General features: G+C 41.3%; 2 protein-coding genes and 1 long non-coding RNA gene across 13 annotated transcripts; 1 reads left to right on the forward strand and 2 right to left on the reverse strand.

The window, feature by feature from the left end:
- Positions 1-425: 425 nt before the first annotated feature.
- On the forward strand, positions 426-25,195 carry LOC148384518 (neurabin-2-like). 7 transcript variants are annotated; one of them, XR_015853209.1, is made up of 17 exons: positions 426-554; positions 7,787-8,163; positions 8,239-8,447; positions 8,585-8,923; positions 9,111-9,749; positions 12,395-12,527; positions 13,229-13,349; positions 13,816-13,920; positions 14,006-14,141; positions 14,255-14,398; positions 15,462-15,515; positions 15,644-15,775; positions 16,205-16,302; positions 16,397-16,493; positions 16,687-18,072; positions 23,739-23,860; positions 23,979-25,195. XR_015853209.1 is itself a non-coding variant. In XM_088356760.1 (15 exons), exons 2-15 carry the CDS (start codon positions 7,863-7,865, stop codon positions 16,738-16,740), a joined length of 2,562 nt encoding a protein of 853 aa, XP_088212886.1. In that variant the 5' UTR covers positions 426-554; positions 7,787-7,862; the 3' UTR covers positions 16,741-19,870. The 7 variants fall into 7 exon arrangements, 4 of the variants coding, with proteins under 4 accessions (XP_088212886.1, XP_088212887.1, XP_088212890.1 ...); XR_015853207.1 differs by having other exon boundaries at positions 23,751-23,860; XR_015853208.1 differs by having other exon boundaries at positions 23,751-23,860; positions 24,364-25,195.
- LOC148384519 (uncharacterized) lies at positions 4,759-17,767 on the reverse strand. Of its 4 annotated transcripts, XR_015853211.1 has the most exons (10): positions 17,584-17,767; positions 16,669-17,201; positions 16,336-16,409; positions 15,016-15,093; positions 14,236-14,369; positions 13,997-14,069; positions 12,410-12,517; positions 9,543-9,687; positions 9,353-9,452; positions 4,759-5,098 (listed from the first exon to the last, which is right to left on the reverse strand). It is a non-coding gene; the product is annotated as an uncharacterized LOC148384519 (long non-coding RNA). The 4 variants fall into 4 exon arrangements; XR_015853213.1 differs by lacking the exon at positions 4,759-5,098 and having other exon boundaries at positions 8,161-9,452; positions 16,669-16,859; XR_015853210.1 differs by lacking the exon at positions 4,759-5,098 and having other exon boundaries at positions 8,161-9,452.
- Positions 19,961-26,080, reverse strand: LOC148384520 (phosphoribosyl pyrophosphate synthase-associated protein 2). 2 transcript variants are annotated; one of them, XM_088356765.1, is made up of 11 exons: positions 25,916-26,080; positions 24,322-24,482; positions 23,783-23,835; positions 23,414-23,480; positions 23,151-23,323; positions 22,916-23,031; positions 22,776-22,831; positions 22,119-22,267; positions 21,629-21,699; positions 21,405-21,551; positions 19,961-21,335 (listed from the first exon to the last, which is right to left on the reverse strand). In XM_088356765.1, the coding sequence occupies exons 2-11, from the start codon at positions 24,402-24,404 to the stop codon at positions 21,177-21,179; spliced, it is 1,074 nt and encodes a 357-aa protein (XP_088212891.1). In that variant the 5' UTR covers positions 24,405-24,482; positions 25,916-26,080; the 3' UTR covers positions 19,961-21,176. The 2 variants fall into 2 exon arrangements, with proteins under 2 accessions (XP_088212891.1, XP_088212892.1); XM_088356766.1 differs by lacking the exon at positions 25,916-26,080 and having other exon boundaries at positions 24,322-24,495.
- Positions 26,081-26,514: the final 434 nt, after the last annotated feature.

Here is a 26,514-nt window from a genome sequence, read left to right on the forward strand (position 1 = left end):
TTGTGTCCGGATGCGTTCTCCAGTTGCAGGTTTTATTTTTCTATTTTTGTCCACCAGGGGTCACTAAACCTCAGTAAACAAATAAACTGATAGGTCATGTAGGGGTTTTCTATTGACAATTAGCTCGACTTGAACACTGAATTGCATCCTTTCCAAAGTCCCAATTTAGTTTGAAGCAATTTTCTCTGTTGACAAATATTACTTGTAGTTGACCAGAGGAGAAATAACCGCCCGCGGTGGTGAAGGAAAAACAAAAGTATGGTGTAAAAGAATGGAATATTGTACTATATAATAAAGAGGACTGCGTTGAGGATGAGGAGAAGAGGAAAGGGCGAAGAGAGCGGGATGGAGGTAAACAGATGATGGGAGGGGGAGGAAGAAGAAGGAGGAGGAGGAGCAGCAGAAATCAGCCACTTGGTCTGTTTCGCCAGCAGGACGCAGCCAGCCAGCAGCGGCAGCAGCAGCAGCAGCAGAAGAAGCAGCAGCAGCGCAGCAACGGCAACAGCAGCATAGGACAATGGACTGCTTTTTACCGAACAGAACCGGATATTAAGGTACGGCTAACTAAGCAAGGCGTGTCAGATGCTTTTGGCTTCGTCGTTGTGTGATTTGCGCCTCTCAGCGAGGTAGGAAGGAAGGAAGCGACGCGGCTCCGCAGACACCCAGCGGGGCCTGGCTCTCCTAAGCCCGCCTCCAGGTCCTAAACCGGTGCCGGTGACACGTTATTACTCGGCCACTCGGCGTGGATGTGGCTCATGTCCACATAACGTGGAGCTGCTTTATCTTCGCCACGCCGAGCTCTTTTTGTTGATCTTTGCATCCCATTGTGGGATGCCCTCTTCTTTATTTACTCCTCGACAGTGGCTGCATGAAACAATAAATGCGGCAGAGGCGCATTTTGACGGGGCAAAAGCACAATGAAATGTCTTTTGGTGCACGATTGAGTGTTATTTGAAAGGCGACGACGGAGTCGCTCTCGTAGCCAAAATGTTTTAAACAAACAGAAAAAATCTGGAATGCATATTTCAATGGAAGTTCGCAGTAAGCGTAGTCCATGCCAACACAGCCAGACGCCAGCCAGTATAGTGTGTATGCCAGAGAGTGACGCTCTTTACACTGGGCCATCAGGCCTGAGAGTTTCTTCCACTTGTGCACGGATTGTGAATAGATGGAGGCATTGTGTTGCCATAATGTGTCCTCTGTGTAATACTGTGTGTGTGTGCTCGCGGCCATCGTCATGCCTGTACAGGCATATGGAAAAAAAAAAGAAAAAAGAAAAGAGCATGCTGCACCACAGGCTGTCTGTCGCACATTGTTGTTGATCTTCACCAGAGGGTGGCCGATATTGTTATCGCGAGTATTGATAACTTGCTGGTATTAGCACTGATACCAATACCTGGTATCAGTACTTACCCATCCGTACTACACTACAAGCTAAGTTAAAACCAGTGCTACTAATTATAACTGAATACAATAAAAAGTGTATATATATTTTTAAATTTTGAATGCTAGACGACATTCTTGCAGCCAACATTTTAAAAAATCCCTTAAATGACAGCTAACATAAAAACGTCCATATTGTTTTTTTTTTTTTTTACAAAGGAGAAGAAAATACAACTAATGATTTCAGTAAAAGTGAAAATCCTTCAAAAGTGCAAAAAGCATCGTTGCAAGTATTTGTGCTTTGTGACTTCCCACCACACATTAAGACTCCAAAACAGCCAACTTGCACTTCAAGAATGAGACAATGCTACTTTCAGTGTCTCTGCCATAACATTTACATCTCTAAGTGTGTCATTTAGAAAAACATAGGCTTGGCCGCTAGTGTATTGACTATTTTTGAAGCCGTTCAAACTGGAGGCGCACCGTGCGGTACTTGCGTTTTGAAAAACAACTGCACAAGGAACTAGTTTTGGCTCGTGAGTGAACGATTCGTTCAAAAGAAGGAATTTCTTCAGTGAACGAGTTTTTTTCAGTTCATATGACTTCAACCAGTAGGTGTCGGTAATGCGCATTGAACCTGGTGCCACCTCGCCGTAAAACAAAACGAAGAAGAAAATGACGTAGCTTCCCGTTCATGAATGAGTCGTGAATCGCATTTCGCGTTCGCCAACTGAACGGAGCGTAAGTAAACGAGTCAGTGAGTGGGTAAGTGATTTGCATTTCCAGTTCATCGCGAGAACGGATCAGTGAGGGAACGAATCCTGACTTTCCCGTTCGCGAACGAGTCAATGGATCAACTGCCTTCCCGTGCATCAACGGATCAGTCAGTGAACGTGTTACGTTTCCTGGCGTGAACTACGTAAGCCAGAATGTCGATTTACGATTTGCCAAGGAAAGAAAGAACCACTCACTGAAACACCACTTGTTTTAGGCGCGTTTTCTCCAAGCTAACGGCTAACTTTATTGCATGAAGGGCTTCGCCGTTATGCAACAACGGGGAGATTATGCTTCTCTTTGGGTAATCTTGATTTTATAACACTTATAGTAGTTTTAAAATAACGTGTATGCATATATACGCCTAAATATTGTTATCCAATCGCAATTTCACATTAGATTGCTGGTTTGAAATTTAATTTTAATATTATTATTATTATTAAATAAACTTTTGTTAAAACGTGTGTGGTGTTTTTTTATTCCTTGTTTTTATATTCGCCAATTAAAACATAAACATCAGAGACATTTGGTTAACTGCTTTACATGACAATATGTGTTTTACGTTGTTATATGAGTATGTGTCCCCCAAAATAACAAATGTCAGCAAAACGGATTTTTTTTCAACCTTTTATTCAAACACATTTGGTATAACACCATCAACTACAATCCAACAAATACAAAATTAAAACATCATTGTCGGTATAACGTGTGTCGGCTTGCATAGCAGCAACGCTGACGATTCGGTGACCGATTCTTTTGAACAAACCTTTTGAGTGAACCGATTCTAAAAATTCAATCCGCTTGAGAACTGGAATGCACATCACCAGTACAAAAGTGTGCAGACGGCTGTGCCTTACCAGGTCGAAATAACCGACTGGTTAGTGACATGAGCTATGGCTTGATAAGAACTTGGTTCGATCCCAGGTGTGAGCATATACTTAATTGTTTAATTCTTTTAGAATTGAAACCTCGCTTTGTATGCGTACACATATGCAAACAAATGCAAATATTTATGTGTAAATACACAAAGTGACCCTGCCCCCAAGTTGGGGGATCAAACCAATGTATTAAGCCCACTACCTAGGGAGCGGGGTGAAATCCAGATCAAACAGCCAAACAGAAAGTGGGGGTGAGGGCAGGTGTGGCACTTTTCACTTAAACTGGGGGTGTCGACCTCCAGTCCTCGAGGGGCCGCGTTCCAATATGTTTTCCAAGTGACCCTCGTTAAGCGCACCTGCGTGAAAACTTTTAGCTTCTTTCATGGTCAAAAGGAGCTAAAAGTTTTCACGCACCTGCACTTAACGAGGGTAACTTGGAAAACATATTGGAACGCGGCCCCCGAGGACCAGAGCTTGACAACATTGACCATGATATTTCCCTAATAATTATTAGGTACACTTGAAAATGGCGGTGTACCTAATGGAGTGTCCGTGTAATTCCCTCGTTAAGTGCAGGTGCGTGAAAACTTTTAGCTCCTTTTGACCAAGAAAGAAGCTAAAAGTTTTCACGCACCTGCACTTAACGAGGGTCACTTGGAAAACATGTTGGAACGCGGCCCTGAGGACTAGAGCTTGACACATGTGACCTTTGACCATGATATTTCCCTAATAAAGTGGCCTGTTATTAGGTACACTTGAAAATGGCGGTGTACCTAATGGAGCGTCCGTGTGATTCCCTCGTTAAGTGCAGGTGCGTGAAAACTTTTAGCTCATTTTGACCAAGAAAGAAGCTAAAAGTTTTCCCGCAGGTGCGCTTAACGAGGGTCACTTGAAAAACATGTTGGAACGCGGCCCTGAGGACTAGAGCTTGACACATGTGACCTTTGACCATGATATTTCCCTAATAAAGTGGCCTGTTATTAGGTACACTTGAAAATGGCGGTGTACCTAATGGAGCGTCCGTGTGATTCCCTCGTTAAGTGCAGGTGCGTGAAAACTTTTAGCTCCTTTTGACCAAGAAAGAAGCTAAAAGTTTTCCCGCAGGTGCGCTTAACGAGGGTCACTTGGAAAACATATTGGAACGCGGCCCCTAGAGGACTGGAGGTCGACACCCGCCCTCACCCCCACTTTCTGATTGGCTGGTTGATCTGTGACATTACTCGGCCACTCCATTAGGTACGCCGCCATTTTTAGGTGTACCTAATAACAGGCCACTTCCTGATTGGCTGTCTGATCTGTGACGTCACTTGGACACTCCATTAGGTACACCGCCATTTTCAGGTGTACCTAATAACAGGCCACCTCCTGATTGGCTGTTGGATCTGTGACGTCACTTGGACACTCCATTAGGTACACCGCCATTTTCAGGTGTACGTAATAACAGGCCACTTCCTGATTGGCTGGCTGATCTGTGACGTCACTCGGACAGCATTGCCGCTATGCCAGCCGACACACGTTATGCCAACATTGATGTTTTAATTTTGGATTGTAGTTGATGGTGTTATTATACCGAATGTGTTTGTGTTTGAATAAAAGGTTGGAAAACATAAATATTGTCATATAAAGCAGTAAACCAAATGTCTGATTTTATGTTTTAATTGGCGAGTATTAAAACAAGGAATAAAACACCAGACAAGTTTTGACATAAATGTTTATTAAAATAATAATCATAAAAGTAAATTACAAACCAGCAATCCAATGTGAAATTGGATAACAATATTTAGGCGTATATATGCATACAGATTATTTAAAAGCTACTGCAAGTGTTATAAAATCAAGATGACCCAAAGAGAAGCATAATCTCCCCGTTGTTGCATAACGGCGCATCCCTTCATGCACTATAGTTAGCCGTTAGCGTGGAGAAAACGCGCATAAGAGAAGTGGTGTTTCAGTGAGTGGTTCTTTCTTTCCTTGGCAAATCGTAAATCGACATTCTGGCTTACATAGTACACACACTGATCCGTTGATGCACGGGAAGGCGGCAGTTCACGCACAGAACCGTTCTGTTGGCGAAGGGGAATTGCAATTAGCAACTCGTTCGTGAATGGGAAGTTACGTCACTTTCTTCTTCGTTTTGTTTTACGGCGAGGTGGCACCAGCTTCAATGCGCGTTACTGACACCTACTGGTTGAAGTCATATGAACTGAAAAAAGAACGAATCACTTCACTCTCGTTCACTGAAGAAATCCCTTCTTTTGAACGAATCGTTCACTCACGAGTCAAAACTATTTTGTACTTACCCAACGCGCGCGGAACACAATACTGAACGGATAAACTATCTTAGTTCCTTGTTTGCTTTATGCTTTGTATTTTATTATTATTGTTTGGTGTTTTATACTTTATCAATTGTAAAATTCTATACATGTACCTTTTATTCTAATGTTTATTACTCATGTTTTGCTATTAGTCAAATTAATAAATAAAAAAAACATTGCTGAAGTAAAAATGTTAGTTTATCGGTCAAAATAAATAAAACTTCATTACCATGACAACCCAAACAAAATGACTAAAAATTAATTCCATTTAATATTCGTGACAATTCTAAATATTGACTTATTAGGCACATTTTTTGGGGGGTGCATAGGAATCCAACTTTAAAGTTTTGTTTTCAAATAATTATGGAGAAGTGGACTGGCACTTTCAGTACAAAATTGTGTAATAGAATGACATGTAGATGAATCATTGGTCTTTATTTATATTCTCACAAGCGCGACATACGTGAAATATATCTCGACAGAAAGTGAGCTCAAAGTAAAAAGCGGTGGCTATACAGTAGTTGTTCTTGGACTGATGAATGACGCAGAAAATCTCGTCTTGGCTGACGCCAGCTCTTTCCTGTGTGTGTGCGTGTGTGTGTGTGTGCGGCTGTTCCACATTGGCCCACTAAAGTTCACATGATCCCTGTATGAGAAGCTACTGTTTTGTCAAGACATGATCACAAGATGTGCTTTGATTGCAACGTGTTTGTGGGAATATTTTTAGCCTCCAGGTTGTAAGCCTCCACGAGGTTTAATTTTGTCAGAGCACTTTAAAAGAGATTTTTTCCCCCCTTATCTAATATCATCTTGCTGCAAACAATGGCGCACATTTCTTCACTTTGGCCTTGACTCTCTTGACTGTGGCAAGTTTTAAATATCGGATTTTGCATATTTATTTCCCCAGATGTCAAGACACTGGAAATACCGGTATAGCTTTTCTATAAACTTTTTCACAATCCTTGGCATAGTAAAGGACTAATTCAGTATGTCTGTTTCGGAAAATGTCTCTAAGCTAGCCGCTGTGGATTGCGTAATGTTTAGCGCTAGCTATCAGCATTAGCTTCTGTGAGGTTGGGGGATATTTTACGATGCATATTTGACAATGCATGGACCACGTGCAAGTGTCTGACGTGTAGCGTGATGCCCTGCGATTAGCTGGCAAGCAGTCCAGATTGTGCCACACTTCTTGCACAGTCAGCTGGGCTTGGCTCCAGCTGACCCATGACCCTAATAAGGACAAGTAGTCCAGAAAATAGACGGAAGAACTAGATGTAGACAATCAAGTGCGCTCTTTTTATCGTCCTCATAGGTGCACACTTTCTTTTTTGTTTTGCACGCTCATTTGAAAGTGGAAGTAACTCCGCCTCTTTAAATTCCTGAGCTCTTCTCCCGGTTGTCATGGGAATGAAAGCAGTAGCCTACTACTTGGGGCTTCATGCTTATTTTCATGAAACAGGATCACCCTCTCGAATCAGAATAAGTTCCAGGATTCCAAATAATGGAGTGTAACTTTTTTTTTATGTGACGAAAAGCCTGCTGTCAAGACAACTGGGAAGTCGTTTAAATTGGGGGCAAAAATCACAATGTCTCCTTTAAAGGGAATGTTCTCCAGATGTAGAAAATGACTCAGTTAGGGTAAAAATAAAGATAATTACTACTGTGGGGAAAACATATGATCCCATGTTTTATGTCGTTTATGACCCAAGTATTTGCTGTATTTAATCACTGAATTTTAATCATTTCGGCTTTTGTTGTGGTATTGCCTGTCAGTCTTATTGGAAATAATCTTTCATGTTTTTTTACATCAATTAAATCCTTAATTTTGAATGATAGTCTGTTGCCATATGGATTTTTTATAGCTCAACCAATTGGAAACACTACTGAAGTTATTTTTTTTTTTACTTAAATAGGTCTGTTGCTGATTTTAGCTGTACAATCAAACCTAAAAAAAATCAAATATTTAGAGGATACCTCTTCTACTTTTTCACCAAAATTTCACCCAATAGTTTTTCACCTAATCCTATTTTACACACTTTTAAATAAAGCCTTTATTTGCTTTGATGTTTCGATGACATCATCGATTACTTTTGACAGCGGTACGATTTGTTCACAATTTGGTTGACATCATTTAGTCTGCAAAATTTAAAGGGATACCATTGAGCAGCAATTTGCATTCTTATGAACAATTGAAATACTTATTTAATTTTAATTGTGTGTGTTATGTACAAAACTGTAATGGGACCATCCATCCAGGAAGAAAATCCTGATCATAAAAACCAAAGCCATTGAAAATATAACCTATTTAAGGGTGGTGGAAAAAAAAAACATTTAAAAACAATGAAATCTGAAATAATATAATGATGACTACATACATTTATGGAATAGCTATAAGCTGTCTTAATTTCAAATGTATCTTCTGTTCTTGTCTCACAGCTCATGTTCTACAGACATGCTGCCACCGTCATCCCCATTAACCTGCTGTTCACTGGGGGACATTTAATTCTCAAACATGATGAAGACAGAACCTGCCTCAGACAAGGCGGACAACGGGGCCTCCGCCGGAAACAGTGGGGGGGGCTCCAACATGAGGAGCGCCTCACCTCATCGAAATGCGTACGAGGCAGGTCTGGCGGCGCTAAAGAAAGCGACGGATCACCTCAACGGAGGCTACGACCCCGCCTCCAAGCCCGCGCCTTTACCTCGGCCCAACGGGAGGGGTCGTAGATATGGATCAAATGTCCACCGCATCAAGAATATGTTCATGCAGATGCAGTCGCCAGGAGATGAGGAAGAAGGTGCCAAAGTGATTGGTAAATGATAACAATATATATATATATATATATTTTTTTTACCCGAACAAGCTTTCACAGTCTTGTCATCGGCAGGAAACGAGCAAGCGGTCAAACTGTCGCTGCCAAGGGCATCGAGCCTCAACGAGAACGTCGACCACAGCGCGCTGCTCAAACTCGGGGGCACCGTTTCGGAGAGGGTCAATCGTTTTGACACCAAAACGGATGGAGAAGGTGCGCGCTCCTCCTCAGGCTTGTCCAAACTCCAGGAAACCAGGAGGATGTTTGAACAACGGACGCTGCAGGTCAGAAATGGCGCTATTTGGCGCTTTGATTGGCTGTCAAGTTGACTGTTCACCCCCACAATAGCGCAAACCGCCAGCTAACTGCACCAATGTGTGCCATAAACAGGATGAACATGAAATGATTTGGTTTCCTTTAGGAGAAACAAGCTGCTACCAACAGGATTTTACTGAAGAAGGAGCGAGCTTCTGGTTTCCAGGATAGCCGCCTGGATGTGGTGGCACGCTTCAATGGCTCTACTGAGGCTTTGGATCGCTTAGATGACCCCCCTATTCCCGCTTCTGCTCCCGTTCCCGTTCCTGCCGCAGCAGCTGTTTCGGGGCCCGCTGAAGCCGTCAGCCCCACCGTCAGCCAACTCAGCGCTGTGTTTGAGAAGGCTGACATCCAAAACAATCTCTACCTCCCCAACCGTCGGTCGAGACCTGCCCCAGGACCAAAGCCAACAATTCCAGCCAAATCAGGGCCTGCTCGGAGTCAGGTAAGAAGATTTGAAGATTTGTTTTCAAGTGCTGACTTTAAAGCCAACTGCGCTTAAGGATTTACAATTACTTTCACTCTTGTCGTTCCTCCACTAACTGTTGCAGCCTGGGTTAGCGTGTTGACAACTTTTGATATGGTGTCAAGCACAATGTGAAATTATTAAATCATTTGTCTCTCTGTCTCAGATGAAAGCACCTCCTGCAAGTCAGGAGGACTTAGAGGAGGCAACAACAGGAACTGTCAGCAACCAGGCGGCAGAGGTTGACGAGACCGATTCGCTCCCGCAGTGCAACATCAGTAGTGCGGCGCTCAGCGAGGAGGAGAGATTTAGACATTCAGGAGATCAGCACTCCAACTCTGATGACATTTCAGCAGAGGCTAAACCGGAGTTGGAGTCTCAGTTGGTATTGACAGAAGACTCGAGTACCTTAGCTGGTCAGGAGCCTCTAACCGCCGCCGAACAGGATTGTTGTCGAGGGGATATCGATGCCGGGGCCAGATTGGTTCAAGCCGATGTCCACGCTTCACTGGAGAATGGAGAAAAAGAGCCACCGACTTTTCAAGTCACACAAGCCGAGGAGGAGAACGACGACGACGGCTCGAGGAAGGAGGATTACTCTGAGGGGGATCTGGTGGACGTGAGCGCGTACAGCGGCCTCGGCGAGGATGACTCTGAGGGAAGCCAGCTGGACGATGATGATGACGAAGAAGACGAGGAAGAGTACCATCCAGAAAGCAGCTGCACGGAAATCGAGGGTCTTCCTGAGGAGGAGGAACCCATCGCAGCCAACAGAAAGATACGATTCAGCACTGAGCCCATTAAGGTGAGTTTTGAACCGAGACGTTATCGTTGAAAATGTCTATAGAGTGCAAAATGTTTTACCGATTCAAAACGGTTTGATGGATCACGAGCAGTTGCTGCGCCATGCATGTTCTCATTCATCCCATTTCCGGAGGTTGACAATTAAAGGGAAAAAAGTGACACATGTGCTTTTAAATTATGTCAAGAAGGAATTATTTTTGTTAGACGTAGAAACTTGTAACCAGTGACCACTTGACTGCATCTTTGCATCTCAAGGAAGCTGCGGTTACAATGTACGCAGCTGAAAGCTGCAGGGACATATGTAAATGGAACAGACAATATGGCTGGTAGAATAATATAATGACAGGTTGGGAGACATGTTATTATGTGGTTGTCCTTAGGACCTTTTTTTTTTCCCTCACCATCTCCTTGTTTTCAGACTGTATACAGTATTTGTGCAGAAAACAATTGAGCATGCCTAAGTAAGTTAAATGAGTTGCAGGTCTAATTTTCAGTTCTTCAAATACGGTTATTATAATACTGACTTAAGAGGTTTAAACATTGTTTATTTATATTTATAAAATGTCTAAGGAAACGAAATTCTGCTATCTTAATGCTAACATATAATGGGAACCACCATAAAGAGGCTAAATTAATTAGCATTGATGCTGCAGGAATTAAAAACCACACACCTGTTCGGCTCAATCATTCTTTTTTTTTTTTTAAATTTAAAATATGACAAAGTATTCGATGACAATGATGCAGGTTTCGGCTTATTAACTTTATTTTCCTCTTTGAGTGAAGCATTCAAAGTTCATCTGTTAATAAGTTTTAGCCTCTAGGCACTTCTTGTTTTGCCAGTGATATTAAAAGGCGTTAAATTATACTTCCAAATTTTCCAATCGAAAACATCACACATTTTCCTTTCTGGCAAAAAAAAAAAAAAAGCAAAGTGTTATTTGCCTTTAAGCGATTAGCACAAGCTAAAATCACAATGGGGCCTGTGCCTTCCCCTGAAAGCGTAAAGCTTTCCTGCTCGTCGCCTAACGCTTGTGTTTACGTGCGCTGAATAGTGAACAAAGTTACCCCTGTGAGTGTGAGAAAAGCAGTTGGAATGTGGTTGGGTGTGTTTGTTTTTAATCAAAGAACACACACAGACGATGTGTACACACACAAGATCTAAAAAGTGTTAAAATTCTAAACCTACCCCACCAAATTATTTGATTCATAATACTGTAAATGTACAGTACATTGTTTTAAATTAAATGGTCTGGCCTTGCTGACAATACTTGTTATGACAAGTTAGGGTTAGGATATTCTATATAAATATTTTCATATTTGTTATCTTGCTATAGTGGACGTACATCATTTGTCGTTGTGTTGTTCTTTTTGTGTATGTGTTTATCTTTGTTGACATTTTTGTCACCATGGAAAGTCTCTGACTGTATCTGGGAGGGCGCACGTTGAAGCCTATTATGCACACTCACACACACACACACAGACACACACACGGCTATAAAGTTACTCAACAGGAAGGAAATGTGACAACAGGAAGCAGTTCAACAATCCTACTCTCGAACCCTATTTGCGTCGGTATGTGTGAGTGTGTACTGTGTGCGAATCACATAAAAGATCATGAATTATATATATGCCACATATTATAATAGCCGTGGCTGTGTTTGTCACAAACATATTAGCATATCTATCAGACAGAGCGCTATTGCCAAAATCGCGCCAGGCAAGTCGGAGGTTGCCACGGAAACGGAGTCATGTGATCATAGAGGTGGTCATCGGCGGGGAGACAGATGCTTCTGGCCTTTTCGAGAGAAGGGGGAGGGGTGTAGTTCATATTCATATTTATTTGAGGTCATATTCGAGATGACCTTCCTTTTTTGCGCCTCTGTCTGTTTTGAAATTGACCTGGTGTGCTTTTGACTTGTATGGGTTCTTTTTTGTTATTCATTGTTCAACCTGAATTCCTGTCATGTCTGGTCATGTGTGCTGGCTCTCGCTTGGGTTCTTCTTTGTGATCCTGTGACAGTTTGCGTCACATCTAGCACGAGTGGGAGGCTTTTATATCTCTCCGTTTCTTGCTCCAACATGCCACGGCGATATTAACATTCTGTTTGGAGACTCTTGACCTTCAGAAGATCGGGTTATTCATTGACTGATAAAAATGTTTTTTTTTTTTTCATAGCGCACAATGAGAAACTGCTTTTCCTTCACTAAAAATTTGATTTTCTGATTCAGGCCAACATTTTAAAAAGATACATGCAAATTTAGTCTAGTTTTTTCTAAATTTGCAACAACACGATGAATTTCATTCTGAACTTCCCTGTACTTCCCCATCACCATTGTAAGTGTAAATATGCCATTTGTGGTTTTTGTTGGCACGAAACCATCCCCTTGCTCCACTTCTTACCCGAAACCTGGCCTCACCACTTTTTCTGAGGTTTTCATGATTCATCAATTGCACACCATGCTTGTTCTCAAAAAGTGGCACCGTGGAGTTTCCACTTGCCCTGTCGTACTTTCTCTTTCATTTTCCACATTTATCAACTCCTCAAAATATTTCTGTCTTTAAAAAACTCACAAGTCAGTTCTGATAGGCATGTCTGAACAAGAAAAGCAGGAGAGAAATAAATGGATGCATGATTTCTTGTGTAGGTATTCACCACCTACTGTAATGAAGACTACGATCGACGTAACGATGATGTGGACCCAATGGCGGCGTCGGCCGAGTACGAGCTGGAGAAGAGAGTTGAGAAGCTGGATCTGTTTCCCGTTGAGCTGGAGAAAGGTGAACACAAATGCACACGCAGACGTAAACATACACGTCATTCAGACAAGCCTCTTGCGTACTTAAACACGCACATGCATGACCAGCCACAACATTGTGACCACTTGCGCAATATTAGGAACAGCTTTCATTACGATGCAATGCAATTCTACAAAGTATAACAGCAATGTTGAATTAATACTTCTGGCAGTGTCAATTATATGGTATCACCTTTCTTTTATGCGTGTGGCCCAAGATCTCAGTAACTGCCAAAGTGTTGCCGCTAATGGCCATACATCTGTTGGCTAACAACTCTGTTATCCCATTAAGAGATTAAAATCAGTGGAGATTAGCCTAATTTGGAGTGTAATCCTGGGGGTAATGGAATTGAACTAGCAACCCCCCCCCCACACACACACAGGTGGATGAGGACAATATATATATATATTATATACTGTTTTAGGGCGGTCATGATTAAATATTCATAGAATCGAGTACTCTATCAATTATTTTAATCGGATACAATTTTATTTCTATTAAAGTGTATTAAAAAATGTTTCTTGCCCGATTTTATTTAAACAAATTATTTATTTGCTTGATTTGTTGTCGATTAATCGATTAATTTTAGCACCTCAGCTTTTTTGCCACCTTTTCTATGGAATCACATACGCACAATTACATGCTGTAATATTGACACGGTGTTGTGCTTGTGTGTTTTTCAGACAGTGACGGTCTGGGAATCAGTATCATAGGAATGGGTGCAGGAGCTGATATGGGTCTGGAGAAACTGGGCATCTTCGTCAAGACGGTCACTGAGGGTGGAGCTGCACAGCGAGATGGCAGGTAAAGGCTCGCTTCAACTATATTGAGCTTTGGTGTGCCATTTTAGTTCCCACTCTTAGTTTCTGCTACTAATAGGCAAATTGATTTAGGAGAAGTGAAAAGGACATGCTTGTTTTTTTTTTTTTGCTTGTCTCACCAGAGGCTAAAAGCTTAATTGTGTTTCCTCTAAAAGGTTTCTTGACCCTTTTGAGTTCCTCGAAATGTCACCCAATATTAGCTGCCGAGCTGTTATTGGGGTTGCTGCTTTGTCAACTAACTTTACTCTCAACGTTCACTTGTATTGCCATAATTAAGTTTTAGATGGCTTAGGATGAGATGAACACTGCATTCCCCTTGACTTATCGGCACATCTTATCTAATGCAGCCTATATTGATTTTTAGACAATGTTTTATCGACAAATGCTAGGAATGTAATGCTTTCTTTCTTTTTTTTTTCATACGTGATCTTCCTTGATTTGAATTATAGAATCCAAGTGAACGATTTGATCGTCGAGGTTGACGGGACCAGCCTGGTTGGTGTAACCCAGAGCTTTGCTGCGTCTGTCCTACGCAACACATCAGGCACCGTCAAGTATGCTTTTTTTTCCCATGCTTGGTAATTTGTGAGCTCATAAGGTTTTACCGAAAAGTAATCTTAAAAAACATACAATTCCCAGATTTGTGATTGGTCGGGAGAAGCCAGGGGAGCAGAGCGAAGTGGCTCAGCTGATCCAACAAACTCTGGAACAGGAGAAATGGCAGCGAGAGATGATGGAACAACGATACAAGCAATACATGGACGATGATGAGGAGGTAAGACTAAATGGAAACCATTCAGTGGTTCAGTATTCTTAAACATAGTCCATTATTTCCACCTTGTGGTCAGAGAACGGAATAAATTTGTAACCTTTGTTGATGTCTTCTAGACAGGTGAATATGCCACAGATGAGGATGAGGAGATGAGTCCCATGTTCCCCAATTCCATCGAGGTTTTCGACTTGGCTGAACACCAAGACTCATTGTCTCCCGTCGAGCTGGACCCTGAAAAGTTGACCCACAAATTCAAGGAGGTACGATAATTTTGTGTCTTTGGATCCTTTCCGCACATAGGTGAAAATCCACAATATTGAGAGAATTTTCAAATGATCTGTCTGCTCTTTAAGAACAACAAACATCACGTGCTAAATTGGAGAACCTCCTTTTTCAATAGACCTCAGTGATCCCCAACATGTTGAGACACAACCGGAGATGTGCACGCAGGAGAAGCAGGAAAGGCAGGAGATAGTCTCACTTGCATCATCAAGTGTAAAAGCGAGCAAATAAAATTATTTTTAAATTTAGCTCTCAGCTCTGTGATTTAAATTGAATTTTTTTTCCATTTTATTGTGGAAATGACTGAATCTGCGTATTTCCTGACAGGCGCTCCTTCTCAAAAAAGTAGAAATAACATAACATTAGCACCATCTACTGGTAGAATTGAACTACTACAACAAAAAAGGCAAATGGTCACTGTCCAAGGTTTTCATATGCAGTTTTAATAACACTATTTAATATTTGTGTTTCCTATTTAATTTTTCTGATTGCACAAAAGTACAGATAAGAGGATGACATTATTTGTTTTCTTTTCTCTCTTCAATTCTTACTATTTTAGTCTTGTTTTAGCACACATAAAAACACTAAAAAATACCTTTTCTGTCTTGAATCTTTCAACTGCCTTCCCGTCCTTCGTCCCTCAGTGGGGGATCATCTTCTTACTTTGATTCACCTAGTAAGGGAAATGAAGTCAGTGCACTCTAGAATGTTGTTCCGAATGAAAGCCAAATATGGAAGATGTATATAACCTGAGAAATCTATCAGAACTGGACTACAAATTGAAAAAGAAGATTAACTTGAGTCTGGATGAGAGGTAAAATGAGAGGCCAGTTGCAATCGATTCAGAGGCTTGAGAATTCAATAACCAGGATGAATGAGACTAAGATCTACTTCAAGTATCAGGTCAGAACAATACCAGATGAATAGAAATTCTGAAATGTAGTGAAAAAATGTCTGTATTTTCTCTTTTCTAAACTAAATCTTATTATAAATTACCGGTATGTTTAACCCTTGTATTCCACCCTCTCCATTTATTTGCAGCTTCAAATCAAACACGCGGTAACCCAAGCTGAGATCCAGTTGCTGAAGAGGAAGGTGAGAGCTGATTAAAATTCTTAACATTAAAAAAAGTCGCCATGTTGCATATTGTTGCACTGCAGTCATGTCCACCAATACGTGTAGCTTCATTTGCTGGCTCAGCTTTTGATCAACTTCCCCCGCAGTTGGCTCACGCAGAGCAGGATAAATTGCGTTGGCGAATGGAGCGTGCTCAGCTGGAGCAAAGCATCCGGGACAGTAAAGAGAGGATGGAGAAACTGGAGGGTTACTGGATGGAAGCCCAGTCGCTGTGTAAGGTAATTCAATCATTAAAATTCTTTGTGGCCTTCTTAATGAAAGAAAACTCCCCGCAGTGGTCATATAAATAAATTGAATCTGACAAAAGTAGCTATAAATAAAAAGAAAAATAATAATAATGAAAAGTAGCCAATTAAAACCAGATATTGCTTTTGGGATATGGTTCAATAGAATTATTTGAAACAAACAAAAAAAAACGATACGACCCTTAGAAACAAATAACTAAATAATACAAAATATATTCAAAAAAATAATTTGGAGGAAAATCAGTGACGAATTAAATAGACAGTTAATATAAATGGTAATAAAAGAGCTCAGAACCAAAGTCCAATTGTGTGGTTTTTTTTTTTTAAATACTGGTTACAGTTTTGCCACCCCCCTCCGCTGTCAGCTGTTTCTGATTTCCAAAGTGTATGTTTATTTTTTAGGCAGTGGATGAACACTTGAAGGAAACCCAGGCTCAGTACCAAACCTTAGAGCGGAAGTACAGCAAAGCCAAGCGAATGATCAAAGAGTATCAGCAGAAGTACGGGAGTAAACACAAAACAGACATGCTTACCAAATACCAAGACAATATCTCGTTGATGCATGTGTCTTCTTTGTGCGTGCCTTGTGCGTAGGGAGATTGAGTACCTGAAAAAGGAGGCGGCGCACCGTCAAGTGGAGGAAGACAGTGAGGCGTCACACAAAGAGGAGGCGGACAACTTGCAGGAAAAGGTGAAGAAAGTTAATTGATTTTTTTTTTTTTTTTTAATATTGACATTAATGACATGCAGCAAGCACGTCTCTGGTATAAATTCATTCATTCATTTCTGGTTGGCTGTTGCCACTCACATCAAGTCACATTAAGTGGCAATCTGTGGGTTGTTTGAGTTTTAGAGGTTCAACTCACATGATTTTGTTTCCACAGATTGCAGACCTGGAGATCCAAGTGGATGCTCTCAAGCCCCCAAACCCCACCTAGCCTGCTCGCTCGCAGCTCCGCTTCCTATCCATAAAGGGAGGACGCGGGCGGCACTCTGCCTTCACACGGACGCACTGTAGTTCAGACGATCACTCACAGCGGCGGCAAGCAGACGGAACCTGACAATGTGGAACGTAGAAGAAGAAAAAGGAGGATGACGGAGCGAAAAGAGCGACCTCTGTTTTGGAATTTATGGCCTATCAGCAATCCCAGAATGCATTTTGTGTGACAGCCACAATCATCCTTGTGCGTCTTCCTGGAAACTCAGCAATCAACAAGGAAACCATACTCAGCCTCCCTGTGTTCGATTTATATGTAGATTTATTTTCTCCTCCCTGGCGTGAAAAAGTGTCCTACGGGGAGGATGTTGAGGAAACAGGCTCGTCACAAAGTGCTTTACAGAGTGACCGAGGACGGAGGAGGATTCTTGCTGTGCTGCTTCTCCACTACCCGCACTGGAACTACAGGAAGATGCAAGTGATGAGAAGTGCCCAGATGAACCCAAATTCTGCCTCATTAGTTAGCATTGAAAGACAAGACAAAGAATGCCAACAAGCCCATCAAAATTTGAATTCTTTAATCTATCTCTCCATACGCAAAGGAATCAGGTAAACATTTGCATTTCGGGTAATGAAAGCGTGGTGACATCCTGTTTTGTAAATATTCTCAACGTCTATTTAAAAGTTAACTTAAGCACCGACTTATGGTGGAGACTCGTGTGTGTGCAGACTAGGGTCGCCAAATCGTGTGTATTTGCATTTAAATCGGAGAGCAAAACTGAATTGGCTGTGGCAGTATTTAGCTCACATTTTTATAACTCAAAGTTCGACATGCTGGACTTACTTGGGATGACTTTCAAATGTAGTTTACGGAGTCATAACATATCGGCTCAAGAGTTACGGATGATAGTATTATTAATTAATTTGTATTATTTAGGGATGTCCCGATCTCTTCCTCATTTCCGGTGATCGTAGCATAGCTACATTAGCTAGCTAGTCGTGCCGATCTTTACGACAACTGCCGTAAAGTACCGGTTGACGGTAGCTGCGCAATTCAAACTTCCGTGGCGGTGCAAAGCAAACATGTCAAAAGTGCGGAAATAGTGACGACTGTCCTAAAACTACTTGCAATGTTTGCAACATGGCAGTTTCAAGAGCAGGTAGCAGCACCACAAACTTGACAACGTGTATGGAGCGTTTTGCAAAGCTGCAGGTGGAAAAGTTGCTAAAGCAAAGCTGCAGATGGAAAAGTTGCTAAAGCAAAGCAGCAAACGCTGGACCTTATGTGGAGAGCCCAATACTCCAATAAGAGGGCAAAGAAGATCACAGAAAGGTTGGTCGAATTTATTGTAATGCTTATTGATGAAATTGTAGTGCTATAAAAAGTTTAATTACTTGCTCAAAATATATTTCAGTTTTATAAATTTCAATACTAAAGGCAAAATATCGGATCGGATTTGAGGTTAAAAGATTGGAATCGGGTCAGAGGCCTAAAATGCTGATCGGGACATCCCTAGTATTCATTAAAATAGTGGTGTGGATAGCAAAATATGATCTTTTTTGGGAATGAGCTTCGGTTTAAATACAGGACAGATGCAGTTGACTGTATTATTTTAAAAAAGTAATATAAACCCATGAACCACAAGCCAGAATTTAAAGTTTATATGAGTAGTTGATCATTCTTAGAAAGTGCTTTTAGATTTTACCAGAGACCATTGAATAACTCCATCCATCCGTTTGTGTGAGCTGGCGCCCATTCTTGCTGACTTTGGTCAGTATTTTGTTTTTTTAGTGTTTTAGGTCAAGTCATCAGACTTGGAGTCATTTGCAGAAAGTGGGGCTTGAGTGACAATAAGTTGTTGGTGTTCAGACATTCTTTTTGTTTTCAAATGCTCAGACTACTACAAAAGTGGATTAGCAGTGTTGTTTGCAGTATTGTGACTGAACACTTAGCCCATTGATGAACGAGTTTCTTACTATCCACTGTTCCGACAGTGCTGGGATCATCAGTTTACGCAAGCTCATGTTCTGCCCCAGATGGCAGATGGCTTCCATTTTTTCAGTTGATCTTGTATTTTGGAATGCATGTTTAATTGAAGCACAGCTGGAGGGAGCCTCATGCTCGCCCGCGCTGTGCACAGACAAAAAGTATTTCCTGTACGCATGGTGATATCCTGCACTGGTAACATCATCAATCTGTTATTATTATTATTATTTTTTTTAAATGATGCACTTATGCTTCTAGACTGGATTTTCAGTTCTATTTGGTGAGGTTTGTCATTGATTTGCCTTGTTAGCTCCTTTTGCCTTTCGAGTTTCTGCATAGCTTTAATGTATGGAAAGTCATTTGAGCATTTGATTCAATATCCTATAATCCAACATTAAGCTCCATGTACTGCTACGCGCTCTTTGTTCCCATAAAAAAAAAAAAATTAAAAACTTAAGCTGGATATCAGGGATAATGAATAAATGCCCAACCATTTTCCATATAGATACTTTCACAATTCTCCTATGTCTGCTCATGAGAATCAAAACAAGGCGTGTTTACATCTATGTATGGATCGAATTGGATTGTCTTCCTCCAAATTGCATTCAAATGTTTACCCATCTCATTACGTACAGTATTTCACTCACTGAATGGATCTGTTGGAGCAGCTGAATGTGTGAAGTGCCTTGCTTAAGGACGTTCGTTGATAGTATCTCAAGTTGAACCCCGCAGTCCAAAAGGTATTTGGTTCATATGTGTCAATACTCAGGGCGGAAATAAAACTGGAAAACTTGTCCTTCAATCACTACTAACACTATTGACATATCCGCAGTTGCATTGGTCCAGTAGTGCAGATGAAAATGTTTTCCATATATGTTGCGATGTTGTATCGTGATGCTTCTTTACCCAGATCCTAAAATTTTTTTTTTTTTCTTCATGTATTTGGCTTAGAACAAAGTGTGATGAAATATGACATGTGCCATATAGTTTTGAATAGTAGTTACAAGTTAGTGCCAAACAGTGTGAGTGGGACAATCTTTACCTCTCTTGCCTGGGGTCTGTTCTGTCGTGGATGTCACCATGTTTGTCTGAACCAACACCTGTTTGTCAGCATTTCAATAAACCTGTTGAACGACAGAAGAAATTGATTCGATTTTTCCCCCATTTGAATTGAGCAAAGGTTTATATTGTGTATGAGCAGAGTACAAATGTGACAAAGGTGAACTGCACAGGGGAGTCTTTATTTCTCGTTTATTCAGTTAGTGCAGAAAATAAATACAAAACATTTTTGGACCACAACTGGCAACGTGACAAAGACCAGCTTCAGTCAATTTATTTGCTAGAAAAACAGTGATAGCTTCCTAGCTTTGTGTTTGTTTACTGGAAATGAAGGACAAACGTAATGATGCTATTGAATCAATTACCTTTCATCAGACTATCAATGAAAAGCTAATATTGACTTGGGTGGAGGATTAATTGATATGTGACGAAGGACACGTTGACTTCCATCTCAGTCCAGGACTTTGAACAGCTTTGTGGCATTGGAGATAATCAAACACATGGAGGTATTGAGTAGATAATGGCACAGTGTTAAATACATACACTTTTGTAGTCGTACTTCTGGAGCACATTACAAACAAGTATTTGTTATTTCCAGTTTATATTTAGCAAATAGTAGATTTGACCCCATGTGTAACTATGGCTACAGCAAACTTAATTGTCAATGCATCTAGCTGGAAGGAATCATCAATAGCATGTGTATCAGCTAAAAACAAAAACAAACTGACCAAAGGTCTTTAAATTTAAAGCAGCATAAGTCCGCCCACAAAGCAAGATGTGTGTTGAATGACTTGATTTATTTGGTGAAGGACTGTGTTTGTATTAGTGTGTTGCAAGTGTGCATTGGGGTACAATCTTTCTTTAAGGACATTCACTGATAATTATCCTGAAAACAACTCCTTTATGAGACGGACCACCTAACTGAATCTTTGAGTGGATCTTATGAAACAAAACAACCCCCAAAAAAAAACTACATGCTAATATCGCTATTAGCCTTGAAACACTGAGGATTTAAAATTTTGACAAGCTTGCTCAGTTAAAAATATAAAGCTAATAATAATCCGCTGCTTTGCGGGGAACTATAAATACTACAAACAATGTGGAGGAAGAAAACAATGCTAACAATTGGCATGGTTTTGGAGATACAGGAGTGAGACTAATAAAATAATTTGACTTGAGACAAGAAGGACAGTAGTGGACATGGAATCAGTGCGTGTTCAGACACGGGAAGAAAAGCATTACTTCATGAACAGGGCTATCAGTCATATGGACTACTCTGGAGATTTAAAGAAATACATGGAGGACATGAACGTATGGGCGTGTTTGTATTATGCGTCTATATACAGTGCACGCTTTGAGGTCTGACAAGGCAAATGGCATGTGTAGAACCTTCAGTCATCCACTCCGATGTTACGGAAAAGGTAGGACATGGACTCTCCGTTGTGGATGCGTCGGATGGCCTCCGACAGGATCATACTGATGTCCACCGTCTTGATCTTGGGACACTGGAGCTTCTGGAGTTCGTGAGGGATGGTGTTGGTCACCACAACCTTTAGGGGTGAACAAATGAGAGGAAGTGAAAATGAGGTCAAAAGGGCGGTGAACGCCAAGGGACGCACCACGTCGATGGCCGACTCCTCGATGAATCTGGGCGCGTCGCAGGAGAGGATGCCGTGCGTTGCCATGATGAAGATCTTGTAGGCTCCTCGTTCCTTCAGCGTCTCTGCCGCCGCGACAAAGCTGTCGACGTCGTCGATGATGTCATCCTGTGGGGAGAGCAGGGGGGTGTAAGACTGCCTTTTCCCGGTTACATCATCCCAAGAATGATGTATTCCTTTCGTACCACTATGATGGCGATGCGGCCGCCTACGTCTCCGACCACAGTGATGGGGGGCTTCTCCTTGGGAATCAACACTGGAAGTAATAAGGAAAGAAGGGGGGACTTCAATTGTACCGATTCCCTTAAATAGTAGCTAGGAAGGGGGCTTTATTTAGTTAACTGCAGAGTAGCAGGCTTTATTGTTTCATTTACATTTATTCCTAAAATTGGTTTATTAAAATGCATGTATGTCGGTTTTAAAAATGAAATGTGGCCCTTGAGCACAATATTTTGCCCCCCTCTAATCTACACTGATTTGTTTATCTGTCATACGGGGGTCCAAAGTTTGAGGTTGAAAACAGGGTGCTAAGAACTAGTCTATTGTCACATAACAAAAGAAGGCACACTCAGTTATTGCCGTTATTCATTCGTTTGTGTGCGGCGTTCTGCTAAGTGCAGTGTGAAAAGGGGCTGCATGCTATTATAAGAAGGAGTATATATTTGTGGTTGTTACATGGTATCTCCATGCTTGGATGTATGGCTCCAGTGGTCTTGACGGTGGGCGGCGAGTGTCTGCCATCAACCTGGTCGGACTCCGCATCCTGAGCCTCGCCGTGGATCACGGCGATCCCGAGGCGCAGGCGCTCGGCGAACGACTGGGCCCTGCGTGCCGGGAAGAGACAAAAGTCTCCTTTCAATAAAGCCTGCGAATTTCCAGTTGGCCAGCGAAATGTACAAAAACACGTTGAATTTGATGGTTGCGCAAAAAGTGGGGCAGTAGAAAAAGAAGGAAGTTAAGAACTTGAAATGTCGGGTATTGCCAATTTAGAGATTAAAATGACAGAGCAGTAAGTTTTGTTAGGTTTCTGCAAACAATTGTAATAACGACACTATTTGACTAGTTTGTTTGTCCTTCGCAGTTGAGTACGTTTGGCGAACAATTACCTAACAGTCAAGTCAAAATGTCAATATGTTTTAGTTGCCATTTTAAACGAAAGTAAATCCACAGAGACAGCCAAAATGATACTTGTTTGCACGTCTTCAAATTAAATGAAAATGTCCTGCAATTGACTGGATTAGTGACCACTCCTGGGTGTGACCCCTGACCCTGAGGACAAACAGCACAAAAGAGCAGTGTTTTCTGTGTGCGGTTCAGAAAAGAGGAACCAACCTTTTGGCAGAAGCTGGTGATTTAGCCACAATCACAGCGTTCCTGTAGTCGGGGATCTAGAGGGCCAAAGTATATGAGGAAGACAAAAATGAGAATTATTTTCAAAGTATTTTCAAGCCAAACTATTTGGCGCATTTTACCTCTTCTTGGATATACTGCAACAAGAAAGGTGAGGCTCTCAGGTTGTCTACTGGGATGTTAAAAAAGCCTTGAATCTCCTTCTGGTGGAGGTCCATGGTGATCAGGTGTGTAAGACCTAAACCCACATCACCAGTAATAATGGTTGGAATGCAATTCAAGTTCTGCCATTTTTTGACAGTGTAAAAATCCTTTGCCGTTACTTGGACACTCCCCGACCGTGAAGTTCTTCCTCACCTGCTTTACACATCATGGAGGCAATAAGCTTGGAGACGATGGAGCCCCTCTTTCTCATTTTACATTGTTTACTGTAAGGGAAGTAGGGGAGGACGCCCGTGATGCTTTTGGCACAAGACGTCCTGCACGCGTACACCAAGATCAGCATCTCCATAATGGTCGTGTTCACGTCTCTGGTCAAAAGACAGATGAGGATGGAGCAGGCCAAAATGACATTAAAATTGAGAAAGAATGATGAAAGTAAGCGAAGAGTTCCTCCTTACTTGGACACGGTCTGAATCACAAAGACATCCTTCCCTCGCACGGACTCCTGGATTTGCACACGTGTTTCTATGCAAACAAAAGTGGACATGGGAAGAAGATAACAACGAGGCCTCGAAAAATGGGTAGGCGCCGCCTCCCACACAAACCGTGTGAAAATGCAGATGCGCCATCAAGTTTAGGACGAAAACATTCCCAGAGTCACATGGAAAACATTGAGGTCCTTTTTGATGAACTTGTTATTCCACAATTAATAGAGCACTTGCATAAAATCAATTTGAAGTTGATTTAAAAACAACCACCAAAGTGGCATCGTAATAATGTCAGTGTGTTTAATAGGTCTGGAAATGTGAGGAGGAACATCAGTTTACCTCGGTTGGCTTCCTGGTACACCTGCACCTTGCCAAGCTCCACACCTAATCGCCTGAAAGAGAAGAAGTACAGACGAGGTAGAAAACAAGATACTAAATGATCAATAAATGCACGCAGTGTGATTTGTACTCCAAGCTAGCAATGTTAAAATCTTTCTTACAATTTGTTTTGCTATTTCTTTGTCTCATTTCAAAGAAGGATCCACCCATCCAACAAAGACACATTTGATCCACCTCCAAATTTAGCTATATGAATGTAATTTCAAGCTGTTCCTCTTCGGGAAAACTTGTCGAGCGAGCCTATAGAATATTCATTTTTTGTGTCAACACAAAATAAGTACCGTACATCATATCAATGCCTCAACAGAATTGTTTTATAAACATTCACAGACTGCGGCGTCCTTCGGAGTCAAGTTTATTATAGCGAGTGTGGATAGAAATAGTTTCAAAAAGCTTCAAAGAATGTTCATTTGGGATCTTGAAGATTGGCAGCAGTCTGTCTCGAAATTGCGAGTGTGTGAAAATGGTCCTGTACTCACTCTGCAATCCTCTTCCCCAACTCACGGCTGGACGGGTGCGAGTTGGCGGTGAAGATAACCAGGCCCCCCTTGGTGTGGTTCATGTCGCTTGGGTTTTGGCCGCTACTCTCCACACACTCAGGAAGAGGATCCCTGGGCACCCACGCTGCGCTGAGCCCTTCCTACGTGACGTGACAGAGGGTGGAGTCAAAATGTTGATGTTGGACAAACGAATGCTGCAGCTCTGATCAAACAGTCAACAACCTGGAGGGCTGCGTTACAAACTTTATTGACACGGTTCGCTGTACCAAAACTACTTTCTTTGGATAGAGACATTTCAGTACTCTCCAAGTCAGAGTACCAATATTTAATCATGCCGTAACGCCTACTCGCTCTAGTATTATAGGGAGTTTGAAAAAAACAACAAAGCCTGAGCCAATATGATTGCAAAAATGTGCACACCCTCATATGGGGATTCAGAGTGAACCAGTCACATTCACGTGTTAAATTGGGTTCAGTTTGCAACTTCTTGCCACATTTTAGGAACCCTGCAGAAATGCCAATGTTTGCTATGTGTAAAAACAATCGGGAATTAATATATGGCTTTTTATGTGGGGGAGTGGGTGACTCGTGTTGGACATGCAAGTGCGGCACAGTTTTAGCCACGCCCCCAAAGGTCAGAAACAAAGAAATGGTTACAAACAGTTAATAAGTGTAACTCCGCAATTCAGAACCACACAATTCTCAGTCTTTTCACGTTTTCAGCAATTACATTCAACGATCCAAACTTTATTTAGAAACAGATCAGTGATTTCACTTTTTAATGGATAGATTTAAAGAAGTAGTTATCTTTCACCAAATCTTGAACAACAATAAAATTGCAATTTGTTATAAATGCTGGTCTTAAAGTGTTTCAATTGGTTACGAACAAGGTACAACGAATAATAACAGATCAGAAATATGGAAGAATATTTTATCAGACCACTGTGCAGTGCTAAAGGTAACAAAACTGCTTTGGGAAAAAATAAACCCTTCGGCTGTTTAGTATATATGGAACCACGCGAGCCAAGCATGCCAAAAGTAACAGTAGACTGGTGATAACATGATAAAGAATGTTTTCGCGGTTGGGCTTGACTGCTTTCCAGTACACGAGGCTCATTCTATTTATAAAACCACACACTAAATATAATACGCGACAGTGAAAAACAAAGAAACTGCAATGCTAACGATCGGGTTGTCCTGTAGATCTGGTGAGGTCTTGTGCTTGTCTCGTGCACTAAAATTACTCATCTTAATTCATTATCACACGCACGACATTAGCTTCTCGGTGACACTAAGCTAGCTGCATAGCAACCGCCTTTTACCGTTTACATTATACGTATACTCCCTTAGGTAATGCGGATTAAGCTATGTAGGTCAAATTTGTTTTAAAGACTTAAGTCGAATGATTGTAAATCAAATTTAGAGTCAAGCAACAACATTGACTAAGGCCAAACACGCGCTAGAAATATTGAAACCATCAAAGATCCTGAATGCACCATCGGATTTCCATTTGTCGCGCACGTATCGTTGTAGTAACTGTGAACATGAAACAAAGCACAATTTTACTTCTTACCAGTTTGAGTCAGCTTCGTTTAGTCTTTTTGTGTCCAACGGGGTTTGATTGTTCAAGCCCCTCCAGCCCTTTTCAACCTGCCTCCTCCTTATTCCATATGTTTGTGCGAACGATGAGCAGTTTGAGAGCACGAACAAGTGCTGAGGATGCATTCAGGTAGACTCGTAAAAAAAAGAGTCACTCTCCGGCATCCGACTGAAATATAAAACAAATTGTATTGCATTTTTATTCGAAATATAGTAATAGTTATTATCATTGCAATATGATACAAATAATAACCATCCTTGTAACTAATATCTATTTCAATTATTTATTAACCTGCTACGTACTGAATGTGTCTGCAAGCGATGGCGTTTTTGAAAAGCTAAAATAGGCAACGATGACTAACTAGCTGCCTATTGTTGATTTAAGTTGTCATAAATCATATTTTAAACCTCTTTAGTTGGTCGAAAGGCGCATGTTGCATAAATGGCCGCATGAGGGCAGTATACTACAATAAATATCCACGCATTCGTTTCTGACGTTTATAAACGTTAACGTTGGAGAAAACGTGTATTAAACCACCGATAGATTAAACATAAATTGTTTAATTACTATAA

This window comes from Syngnathus floridae, chromosome 17 (assembly GCF_059516105.1).
Source record: "Syngnathus floridae isolate MCC-2025c chromosome 17, RoL_Sflo_1.0, whole genome shotgun sequence".
Classification (NCBI taxonomy): Eukaryota; Metazoa; Chordata; class Actinopteri; order Syngnathiformes; family Syngnathidae; genus Syngnathus; species Syngnathus floridae.